Genomic DNA, 13,368 nt, shown 5'->3' on the forward strand with positions numbered 1-13,368 from the left:
TGTCATTAGTGAGAAACACCTGTAACGGTAAGTGCTCCTTCTAAATAGAATAATAGCCGTCAGGTAAGTGCTCCGTCTATATTTCTTCTTTAACAAGAGTACTATCCATCCATTGCCTTGTGCTTGCTGTGATTATACCGGACAAAGGGCCTCTAATATTTTCACTTTCTAACGCCTCTTGTGTTGTCCCAACCTCCTGAATGTTGTTTTGATTTTTGTATTGGTTATTAGATTCTACACAAAATCAGTGACATTTTAATATCTTTAGGCTTGAAATTACGCATTTTTGAATTTTTATAACTTTTCAGAGAAAAAGATTTTAAAATTTTGTAGTTTTGATTTTTTTTTGAAAATTCGCAAAACAATTCAAATTGCACAATATGATGACCATATGATATTAAAATGTCACTTATTTTTATGTAGAATTTAATGATTAATAATAAAAAATAAAAACATTTGGGAGGTTGGGGTATTAGAGACCCTTTGCCTCATCATATCATTCCCAATCGTTTTAGTCTTACCAGGATGGAAATTACTCACCCTACTATAAACACTTGCAAATGCATGAATCTGACAAGATTGCTCTGGCCAAGTATAAGCAAATAAACAATTGGTTTATTAATCAGAGAAAGCGCCACTGGAAGCCATCTGAAAACATGAGATCGCAATTTTCTGCCATGGATAATCTCACTGGACGTTTCTTAGCTGACGAATAATGAGGAGCACTTACATGACATTCTCAAAAATGTATATCCTTATATGAACTATTGATTTCTATCATGCTCTTGTGTAAATTTTAAAAAGCAGAATTGCTGACATGGAAATGCTCTTACTTTCCCAGAAAGTGCGTGGGAATTGATAGTAATTTGCTGCCATTGTATTCTTGATAAATAACGGCTGGTTTTTGATAATGAAATGCTTATTTATATAAACTTGGTGGGTTAGTTGCTTCGCTTTCCTGGGTTTTGCTGCAATTGGTTGATGATGAATTGGTAGTAATTTGAATCCCCACATTTAGTAACGAATTTATTAAACACGCAATGATGCCTTTGTTGTAATTGAAATGGGGTCTCTGGGTTTTGCGGATCAGATATGAGATCTGTAATTGCTGTGATGGGCCTTAATGTTATTGCTGTCACGCATTAGGATTTGAGCATTTCTCTTGTTTGAATATGGGCTCAACTCAATGGAGTCTGGGTTCAAAGCTTTCAGAGGTCGTTGGGCAGCTCTTTGGGTCGCAGGAGGTAATGGGGCCGCAAGCGTGTGAAATTAGTGCAAACGGCTTAAGCCTTAGTACTTGTTTGGGATTACTTTTATCTATTCACACAACTTGAAATAAAATTTTTCTCATATCATTACCTCATATTTTGTAAATAAAAATTGAAAAGTTGTTTTTAAAACCGATAACGAGCAAATTGCTCATATCTTACGACTGGAGGAAGAAATTAATAAAATTGATCCAGTACTAACTGATGTTATGACCAAGTTGACGATCGCCAGTGAACATTTGTAAGGCATACTCATAACCCATATCTATCGTGCAGCGAGTTGTTGTGCTAATTACTTGCGAAATAATGCACGGTTTCTCAAGTCTCGCACTGCCCTTAAAAGTTAACCAAAAAGCATGTTTAGGAGACTTAAGAAAATGGTCTGACAGAGATAACAAGAAATTCTTCTGGTATGTTTATTTCATTAATATTTCACAACAAATGTATTTGTTGCATTTATATGTCAACAATAAAAAATCTGTGATCTTCCTGCAATTGACGGAGAACAAGGCACGCATAGAAGTTACTGTCTTCATGAGCAAGGAGAGGTGTGTTGCTGGCTTTTGCATGCATATGCAGATTCTCATTATACTCTACCATTGCCTTGTATATGCACGTTCTCATTATACTCTATCATTGCTTTGCTTATATACGCTATGCCTGTGCAATGCAAGAGGGAACTAGCTCCTAATTTTGCTTCATATTATCTTCTCTAACAATAGTTTATAACGTATGCATACTGAGGTAAATTAAATAATAAAATATAGATGTCATGGTACTCCTCAATTATGATAAGACAGAATAATAAGCAACAGAGTATAATAACTAATTGCCTAATATAATTTGCTATCAAGTAAAATTAATTCATTGGTTATATATATAGTTTTACTTGATTTTCAATTCTTTTTTTGTTTTTTTTCCATTGAATATATTATAACAGTTCAAGCTGGTTTGGAAATCATTTTCAACATAACAGAGATGGGATGAGCGACCTCGGTCTTTTTCCCGTAAGGGTTCTGATACCATGTTTCGGTAGAGAAAGCATATGTGTGACGACACGTCGAATAAAGATAGGTGTCTAAAGGATTAGGGCTCTGATACCATGTTTCGATAGAGAAAGAGAGAAAACATTAGAAATGAATATTATTTGTATATTCTGATGTGAGATGAGTACATCTGTACATACAAGATACACGTACAAAGAATCCTTAATGAAGGTTGAGCTGAAAACCGATAACGAGCAAATTGCTCGTATCTTACGACTGGAGGAAGAAATTAATAAAATTGATCCAGTACTGACTGATGTTATGACCAAGTTGACGATCGCCAGTGAACATTTGTATGGCATACTCATAACCCATATCTATCGTGCAGCGAGTTGTTGTGCTAATTACTTGCGAAATAATGCACGGCTTCTCAAGTCTCGCACTGCCCTTAAAAGTTAACCAAAAAGCATGTTTAGGAGACTTAAGAAAATGGTCTGACAGAGATAACAAGAAATTCTTCTGGTATGTTTATTTCATTAATATTTCACAACAAATGTATTTGTTGCATTTATATGTCAACAATAAAAAATCTGTGATCTTCCTGCAATTGACGGAGAACAAGGCACGCATAGAAGTTACTGTCTTCATGAGCAAGGAGAGGTGTGTTGCTGGCTTTTGCATGCATATGCAGATTCTCATTATACTCTACCATTGCCTTGTATATGCACGTTCTCATTATACTCTATCATTGCTTTGCTTATATACGCTATGCCTGTGCAATGCAAGAGGGAACTAGCTCCTAATTTTGCTTCATATTATCTTCTCTAACAATAGTTTATAACGTATGCATACTGAGGTAAATTAAATAATAAAATATAGATGTCATGGTACTCCTCAATTATGATAAGACAGAATAATGAGCAACAGAGTATAATAACTAATTGCCTAATATAATTTGCTATCAAGTAAAATTAATTAATTGGTTATATATATAGTTTTACTTGATTTTCAATTCTTTTTTTGTTTTTCTCCCATTGAATATATTATAACAGTTCAAGCTGGTTTGGAAATCATTTTCTACATAACAGAGATGGGATGGGCGACCTCGGTCTTTTTCCCGTAAAGGTTCTGATACCATGTTTCGGTAGAGAAAGCATATGTGTGACGACACGTCGAATAAAGATAGGTGTCTAAAGGATTAGGGCTCTGATACCATGTTTCGATAGAGAAAGAGAGAAAACATTAGAAATGAATATTATTTGTATATTCTGGAGTGAGATGAGTACATCTGTACATACAAGATACACGTACAAAGAATCCTCAATGAAGGTTGAGCTGAAAACCGATAACGAGCAAATTGCTCGTATCTTACGACTGGAAGAAGAAATTAATATAATTGATCCAGTACTGACTGATGTTATGACCAAGTTGACGATCACCAGTGAACATTTGTATGGCATACTCATAACCCATATCTATCGTGCAGCGAGTTGTTGTGCCAATTACTTGCGAAATAATGCACGGCTTCTCAAGTCTCGCACTGCCCTTAAAAGTTAACCAAAAAGCATGTTTAGGAGACTTAAGAAAATGGTCTGACAGAGATAACAAGAAATTCTTCTGGTATGTTTATTTCATTAATATTTCACAACAAATGTATTTGTTGCATTTATATGTCAACAATAAAAACAAGAGTGATTTGGACACCTCCACGAAAGATGTTCTTGAAGTTCAATGTGGACGGAAGTTGTTCTGGAGGCAAAGGAGGTTTTGGCGGATTGTTCAGGAGCCCAGCTGGTAATATTCACTCTTTTTACGCCAAACACTTGAAAGAAACTACTAGCTTTCAAGTAGAGTTATTATCCGTTCAAGTTGGTTTGCAAATCATTTTGAAGAAATCCTTAAAGAAGATTGAGCTGGAAACCGATAATGAGCAAACTGCTCGTATCTTACGGCAGGATGAAAAAATTAACAAAGTTGATCCAATACTGACTGACGTTATGACCAAGTTGACGTTTGCCAGTGAACATCTGTATGACATCCGCATAAACCATATCTATCGTGCAGTCAATTGTTGTGCCAATTACTTGGCAAATAATGCACGGGTTCTCAAGACTCGCCCTCCCATTAGAGTTAACCGGAGAGCATGTTTTGGAGAATTAAAAAAATGGGCTGACAGAGATAACAAGAAATTCTTCGGATATGTTTATTTTATTAATATTTCACAGCATTGTATTTGTTGTATTTAGACATCAACACTAAAAAAATATGTGATGCTTCTGCAGTTGATGGAGAACAAGGCACGCATAGAAGATATTGTCTTCATGAGCGAGGGGAGGGGTGTTGCTGGGTTTTGCATGGACATGCATATTCTCATTGTACCTAACATTGTCTTGTATATGCGGATTCACATATTATCCAATCATTGTTTTGTTGATATACGATATGCCTGTGCAATGCAAGAGGGAACTAGCTTCTAATTTTGCTTTATGTTATCCTCTTTAACAGTAAATTATAACGTATAAATATTGAGGTAAATTAAATAATAAAATATGAATATCATAGTACTCCTTAATTATGATAAAATAGAAGAATGAGTGGCAGAATATAATAAATAATTGCCTAATATAATGAGCTATTAAGTAACATTAATTCATTGGTCATATTCACAGTTTTACTCGATTTTTAGTTCATTTTTTTGTTTCTTCCCCCATTGAAAAGCCCTTTGAGAAATTTACTGTAAGAGGAGATTAGTCACTCCAACTACCAGTTAATAATCGGGCTCTACCAAAAAGCAAATATACCCATAGTTTATTAATTGTTGAGATTTTTTTAAAAAAATGTACTTATTATCAATATAATTCAAAAGTTATAGTCATTTCCTTCCATTAATAAATAATTTTTAATATGATTGACTCTCATTTTATTTGGAACCTTGTAGGAAAATTAATTTGAGGCTGTACGTAGCGCTTCCTTAAATAAACGCCACAAATTAACAGCGCTTCCTTACAATAGTCAATAGGTACTATACGTAGCGCTTATTCTTAGAAACGCTATAACAGACCTTTATTTTTTAAAACTTTCTCCTTCAAGTGTTGCGCTTTATATACAAAGCGCTACATAATTCCCGTTGAGATTTTTTTAAGAAATGTATTTGTTATCAGCATAATAAAAATGTTATAATTATTTCCTTGCTTGTATAAATAATTTTTAATGCGATTGGCTCCCATTTTATTGGGAACTCTAATTGGTAGACGCAGCGCTTCCTTATGTAAACGCCACCATACGAGAAAGCGTTTTGTATAAGTAGCGCTTCTCTTTGAAAGCGCTATAACATACCGTCATTTTTTTTAAACTTTTAAAAACATGTCAGATGTTGCGCTTTCCTCAACAAGCGCTACAAAGTGCCTGATGCGTTTTTTTTTCAAGAAATATATTTGTTTTCGACATAATAAAAATGTCATAGATATTTCCTTGCATTGATAAATAATTTTTAATATGATTGGCTCTAATTTTATTTGGATCCGTGTAATAGAATTAATTTAAATGTATGTCGGATGAAGGTTACATCATCAACTATTAAGGTAAAAAATTATGATTATATGATCAATAATCCTAACTGTGAAAAACATGCAGACTGAATATTAAAAAAAATATATCGACTTAATTAAAAATAAATAGAAATTATAGGGGCTTACATGTTAATTTTCTTTCAGTATTACTTTGTTCTCAAATTTTAACTTTAATTTTAAATTTTTGTAAAAGAAAATCCAAAAAATATTTCATGAGTACTTCAAAATTTATGAAGCAAAGGGATTGGTTCGCGTTATTTACGATCTGCAAAGCATACTATTAGCAAATTTAGGGGTATCATCCCCCACCCCCATGGAGCCAGAGAATTTTTAGTCTTTCAATCTGATTTTTATAAAGCAGTTTTAAAAAAAAATTTGTACGTCATTTATGGAGTGTGATTTGCAAAGAAATTATGTACGCGCTATTCTAATTTAAATTTTAACTTTATATAGTCATAATTGACAGCAAATAAGAAGGGTATATAAAAGGTTGGATTACAGTATACTTATGCACAGAGATACGCACATGAAGGATTCATCCATCAGTAATTATTAATAAGTAAGGAAATATAATTATTTTGAACTATTCCACAATATTTAGTACTAGGGCCTTTGATTTTATTGACTCAGTAGGAAATTAATTGCACTTAATCTCCTTCTTTTTGGACGCGATGAAAAAGTTAGGCAGGAATATCAAGGAGAAATAATTTTCATTAAAAACCACGTGTAAAATAGTTTATTATGAAATTCTTGTTTTATTTTTGACGAATTAAAATGAAGGATAAGAAGTGAAAACAAACAAGAAAATAAAATAACAAAAACAAAAAACCAAAGAAATTTAAAATAATACGTGGCTCGCCGGCTCCACTCCTCCTTCCTTCCCTGCCCTCCAAATGCTTCATATCAAACACAGTATTAAGGAAATATTGGGAGCTCAAGCGTCCTGGGCTAAAAAATTTTAATTTCATGATTAAATTTGTAATAACATCACTCCGTGTGTTTGTTGACAAACTCATTTATTTTTCTATATTTTGATATCTTTTTTATGGGTTTTAGTCAGCTTAGTTAGTCTTTTTTTTTTGTTATTTGATTATTAATTAGTTTATTATGTTTTGTTTTGAATTATCAGATGATAGGAGCAAAATTCCCATATTTTGATTTAACCGGCATATATACCCCTGTGCGACGCACGGGAAGAGTTCATTTCAATCAATATAATCAATAACATTAATTTATCGCAAAAGTGTCAACACATTATAACACACTTCTATATTTAAATAATGATATTGAAATTACCTCCTCCGTTTATAAGTAATACATACTGTGACAACTGTGACCTTGTCGCAAGCCAATTTTTAGCTTATTCAGTTAGAGGTAAGGCGTTTTGAGGAGAAAAAAATAACTTATAAATATAAAAAGTCAGTTTACAAAGTTGAGAGCTATTTGTCATAATTTTTGACCAATCTGATTTACAGATCAAAAACTGTTTTTTTAATTATGATTGCAAAAAGTACGTATAACTTACTTATGACTTGTGAAAAATCAGCTTTTTGGAATCAAAAGATATTGTTACCCCTATATTTATATTGTTCTTATGCCTCTTTCTATATGTTTTTTTACTTCCCAATACCTTTTTAATTATTCATTTTCAATTTTTAATGTTTTTTATTTTATATTTACACAAATTATGTAGAATCTATTATCCAATTAATTATATAATATTATTTAGTTTAAAAAATTTCACATTATTATGATTTCTAATTTAAATATATTTTATTTATTAAATATAACTTTTTCCTGTGATAATAATTTAAAATCTTTATATTTCTTAAATTCGTATTTTTAATTATTTTTTATTACTCAATAAAAGTCATACCCATTTTAATCATTCTACAAATTAAACTTACTTATTCAATTATAAACCAATAATTGTTTAACTTTACAAACCAATTTTTATAAAAACCAATCCAACCACAAATCACATTACTCAATCTTACTTTTTTAAAAATTAAATTAAAAATAAAATTTTTTTTATCACTAATCTAAACAGACCCCTTTTTTTTTTTACCAACAATAAATCAATCTCTTTTCCAACCCCATGGTTATATATTGGTGCCTGGTCTAATTTTTTTCCCCCAAAAAACCTAATAATTTCAAAAATTTTGCCCAAACAATTTTATTTTGGAATGGCATTTTAGATTGCATTTTCATGGAAAAGTTTAGCATTTATCTGCTTGTAAGTTTTTTGCATTTTCATGGAAAATAAATTAGTCTTGCACATAGGATGGTATGCTATGTACAAAGTAGAGACAACATTTTTTTTATGGAAGAACCTTTTTTTCTCCTAATTATTACTGTGATTCCCCAAAAAGATGTCATGAAGGCAACAAGATATGGCCCAGTGGTCAAACACCCCATGCACAATTCAACATTTCAACTTCCCAAATGCCTCCAAACTCACTTGAACAACATTCATATCTTTAATGTGACGTGATTTTCTTTTACAAAACTCTTGAAGGAATTCTTTCAAGACATAAATAATCTGTCCCAAGGACTAGGAGACAGAAGAGGAAAGTAAGTGGTGGAAAAGAAAAACCCATTTTTGCAGTGTTGCTTGGATGATTTGGGTTTCTTTTCTTTCCTCTTCCAAGTCTAACTCGAGCAACGAGCTATGATTTTGAAAACGAAGTTGGTACTTTTTTGAAAATCTCTGTCTCACCGGGCCTTACTCTGAAGACTGTTGTTTCTCTTGCAAGTTTAGCAACAGGCTATGATTTTGAGAGAGAGATAGTATATTCTATTTTGAAATCCCTCTCTTCTCTCTCTTTCACTCCCAAATCCTTATTGTGAAGACCAAGTATTCCACTTTTTCTGCTTCCCTGTGACTCTCTGTTTCTGTCTTGTGGTTCATGTTCTGTAGCTCAGAAAGAGAGAGATAGAGGAAGTGACAAAAGTTGCAGAGACGTGGGCGGAGAGTTACAGAACAGAAATCTCAAAGGCCGAATGGACCTAAGAGGGTGGTCGGGGTGGAAAGTGGAGCAGCCTACGATGTGTTGAAGCAGATTTTGATGGGATTTTCACCGTTGGATGGGATTGTTAATTCTGAAAGCATGCGGGGAACGCTTTAGAGCTTTCTGCTCCAAATTCTGAGTACTGCATAACCGGAAATTTCAGATTTAAACTCTTTTTTCGTTTTTGGCAAAAATGTAGTCTTCTTTACTCCGCAAGGATTTTGTCCATCATCACCTGTGCAATATCCTCAGTCCCTCTCATATACTATATAAACACACACACACACACACACACACACACACACACACGTATCACAAACATATTGAGTTAATGTTAACCAAAATTGTGAATAGACCTTTTTTTGTCAAAAGACTAATTTTTTCAAGAAAAAGAAGTACATAACTTTTCAAAGTAACAGTTCCAATTATTATTATTATTATTATTATTATTTTCATATTTAATTTCTGCATAAACGGAAATTCTTAACAAAAAAAAACAAAAAAGCTGGTGAGCCAAAGTATACGCTGGTGTTCTGCTTTTATATCAATAATTTTCATTTTATTCTCTTAATTTTATAAAATGTATTTTTACTATTTCAAATCAATCTCATTTGACATAAAAAATGCTGACTTAGCAAATTAAAGGGATGAATATTTAAAAAATTTGCTTAAACTTTTATTTTAGGCTAAAGCATGCGTTTAATTTTTTTAATATTCCTTTCAGATTTTAATTTAATTCTTTAAATTTAAAAGATATATTTTTAATCTCATGGTCGCAGCACCATTAATCACTTTTAAAGTCAACTCAGCAAATTAAAAGGCGGTTATACAATTAAATATTAACAAAACATACTTTAAATTTTAATTCAAAAATTTAAGAATTTAGATATATGATAAAATATTTAAAATATTCAAATAATACAAATTTAAGCATTTATAGAAATGATTATATAAAAAAAAATTCAAATTTATAGTCTGTTTTGTCTGCATTTATTTGTAGTATTACCATTTAAACTTGTGAGTTAGTATTTTCCCTTAAATAAAACCAATTGTGTTGGGATTAAGAGGTTAAAATACAACCCCCCCTTTTTTTTCCCAATTTAATGGACTGAAATGAAACTCGATATGATCTTAAAGAACCAAGTATAATTTAGAATGTTCTTTTGAAATTTTGTGAAATTATGAAGTACATTTGATATTTAAAAAATTATCTTTTACCATCTTTAAAATATTATTTGTCGTGTCTTAATTAAGGTTTTTTTTCCATATATAATACTGCTTTAGGAGCTAATTAGGAAGTTAATATTAGTTCTATATATAAGCAAAATGTGTACTTGACCTGGAGGAGGTTGGTTAATTTGTATGACTTCTATGTAGCTCGTGATGATCTAAGGTCATTGGACGGAATGCATAGAGTTAGTAACCATGTAATGAAATCTCCATCTAATAAGATATCGTTTATAATAGATGTTGTGCAAGCTGAAACTAATTTTCTCATGTGTGAACAGGTCATGTCAATGGTGTGCTGCATGCTGATGGGAGAAATAAAAGAGGGCGGTGGGCAAGTTGGATGACACACGTTTGATGCCTACTTTATGGTAAGGTTGTTGTAACATTACTTTATTTCAGCGATTGTTTATGTCAATATGTTTATAGTGTCATATTTTGTAGTTCAAACTTTGTAGGCCAAGGTGGAGTGTTGCAGTGAAAAAGAAGGAACTACAGGAGGAATATGTGGGTTACAACATTGGGGATTGTGACTTGATTTTGGGACCAGCACTTGTAGATCAACACTGGTTTTGCTTTGCGCTCTAGCCAAAGAAAAAAGAAACAAGCAGAAGGGAATGATTGCTGATCATATGAAAAAGTTCCACAACTTTTATAGAATTAGTTCAACCAAAGTTGTTACCTAGATTTGTGTAGAAAATAACTATTCACTTTTTCTTAGTCAGGAATGCCCCATGATAAGTTTCATTGTGAATTAGTACAACTAATCATGTAATCAGTTTTGCTTAGCCAGGCATGACAATATAAAAATTGATGTTTGCTTATTTTTAAAATAAAAAAAAAACCAAGAAGTAGACGGAGATTTTAATTAACCGATAAGAATATTGATTGTGTTGGCGAAATACTCACATTATTTGGCACAAAAATTCCATTACACATATAGAGCACAAATTTATACTGCTATAACTTTAAACAGTGATTTAATAAGTTTCAGGGTAGAGCAATAAATATATTGCTTGAGTCTATAAATTTTATGACATTGTTTCATTTAATTTGGATTAATGTTAGCAGCTTAGCATAATACCAGGACCCGTCTCACATTTTCCTTGATCGAATTCTCACAAGACTGATGATTTTCAAGCAACAAAGTGTGACTTGACATCATTCGCAGGGTTATAGAGGTGGGAAGAGGTGCTTAGGTAAGGGAGCAAATTACAACGGGTCTGAAAAAAATGGATATTTATCAATTTATGTATGGTTGAGTGAAAATGTCATTCGCTTTTCAATTAATGTAACAATTCTTTTTAAATGCATTTTTTTTTTGGGGAGAAGTTAAAAATAAAATAATACTTCGTTTGAAAATAAAAACGAAATATAATGTTTTGTTTGGCCGAGCTTCTTGGAATTGTGCAAGGTCTAAATCTTCGTAGGACCAAAGGCTCTAGGGCTATAGCCCTTTTTTTTTTTTTAAACCAGAGGACTATAGCTCTTCATTGTGACTGCATTGATGCTGTAAATGTAATTTTGAGAGGGTTGTACCATATTGGCGCAGTGGATATGTTAGCTAAATTAGCAGGTATGTTGGATAATTCTTGGTTCCTCTTTGATTAATAACCAACCTTAAATGGAGAGGTGGAAATTGATAAAAGAGGGTGATTCTGTTTTGTTTAAGGTTAGATTTCCAGTTTTCATTGGAAAAAAAATTTTGCTCATCGGGCGGAGCAAGAGAGAGTTGATGTCAGAATCCTCAACGATCCACCCCTTCAAAGTAGGGATCTTTTTGTCTGGATTTATCCTTACTTATTTGTACTGTGCCCTTATTATTTCAATATACGTGTGTGTATCTACACACACACACACACCGCATCTGTAGGCCAAATATAGAGCAGGTGACAAGATCCTTCCTCCATCTGAGAAATTGAAATAAAAATAACAAATGCTAAGGACAGTCAAATTTTTAAACAACAACTCGTGACATAATGATTACTAAGGACATAATGCCATAAACGCCGAGTCTGTTTTAGCGGCGAGAAGACCTCCATGAAGGAAGAAGGGGTATCCAGGTTCCGCGCGTATTGTAGGTACCGGCGGCAAAGATGGTGGGCAACCAGACGTTACAATCACGGTGCTGGCTGATGCAGCTTCAGTCTCTTGTTCATTCATTTCAAGCACTGACTTCTGAAATATGCTCAAAACATATAACTTCCGACCATTAAAACGACTTAACATCTCCGTCAACTTCCCTCCAGAAAATGGCAATGTCACCCCCAGTCCCCTCAGCGCATCACAAACTTCCATCTCGGAAGTAATATTTAGTTTTGGGGTCGTGTGCCCGCCTGCATCCATTAAGGTTTCACGAACAAGGCTTCTTCGCCCATCTTCAGCGTCTATCCCTGGGAAACAGAAAACATTTCGGCATCGCGCTCGTCTTTCCTAGGCTTTTTAAATTGTTGAATAAGCATTGTGTAACCCCTGTGCCATCTACCAAATTCTTCCTTGCTCATGGCAGCCGAGAAGGGATCTAAATCAAAGTCTTCTTGCTCCTCTTGGCTATTGCTTAAAAGGCATGGAAGTGATTCCCCACGCCATGCTCCTTTAAAGTATAGTGCATTTGTAAAGACGAGCTTCACTGAGCTGTTGAGAGACCCCTCACGTATAAGGTCTTTAACCAGGCCACTTGTCTCATTTCCACCCAGGAATTAATTTGTTGCCTCCCATCAACAGCCTGCACAAATTATAAAATTTAAATTTGATTTAATTAAAGACACTTTAGATTTGGGGTTAAAAAGTGACGGAACATTACCTTGGCCTGAAAGTCCGCTGGGTTCAGACCGGCTCTATAATGAGAGTCTAGAATCTGCTTAAAAGAGGCCTTCAGAGTAAGGGATTGGTCAAGCCACAAGCCAGTGGAGCAACGCATACGAGGGCCGACAGCGGCATCGGCCATGATGGGGCCGCAAATTTGGGAGGCGTCGCGATTGAGCCGGCCGACTGAATCAACGCCGAAGAACTTGACAAGCTGACGGCGGGTGAAACCGGCAGAGCCAGCGGCAAGGAGGCTGAGCACCAGTTGAAAGGAAAAAGGAGAAAGCACCCTGTTTTCTTCTAGTTTTTCGTCCATAAGTAGATGCTTTCCGAAGATCGCGGATGGATCTATGGGAGAGGGCATCTGATTTTTCCGACCTGCTCTTCTGCTGCAGTAAGAAGCCGCTTGGTTTACCGAAACTGGCCAGAAGGAAAGTAAACTCCTTTCCAGCCATTGAGTGATGGAGAGCCGGCTCCTGGGATGAAGGAGATTTTGCCGCAT

The 13,368-nt window shown here is 33.9% G+C and overlaps 1 protein-coding gene across 1 annotated transcript; it reads right to left on the reverse strand.

Moving 5' to 3' along the window:
- Positions 1-12,448: 12,448 nt before the first annotated feature.
- On the reverse strand, positions 12,449-13,368 carry LOC114729654 (serpin-ZX-like). The gene is made up of 3 exons (XM_028916691.1): positions 12,865-13,368; positions 12,773-12,786; positions 12,449-12,695 (listed from the first exon to the last, which is right to left on the reverse strand). The coding sequence occupies exons 1-3, from the start codon at positions 13,366-13,368 to the stop codon at positions 12,449-12,451; spliced, it is 765 nt and encodes a 254-aa protein (XP_028772524.1).

This window comes from Neltuma alba, unplaced genomic scaffold, assembly GCF_004799145.2.
Source record: "Neltuma alba isolate B1F8T4 unplaced genomic scaffold, ASM479914v2 tig00012660_pilon, whole genome shotgun sequence".
NCBI lineage: Eukaryota > Viridiplantae > Streptophyta > Magnoliopsida > Fabales > Fabaceae > Neltuma > Neltuma alba.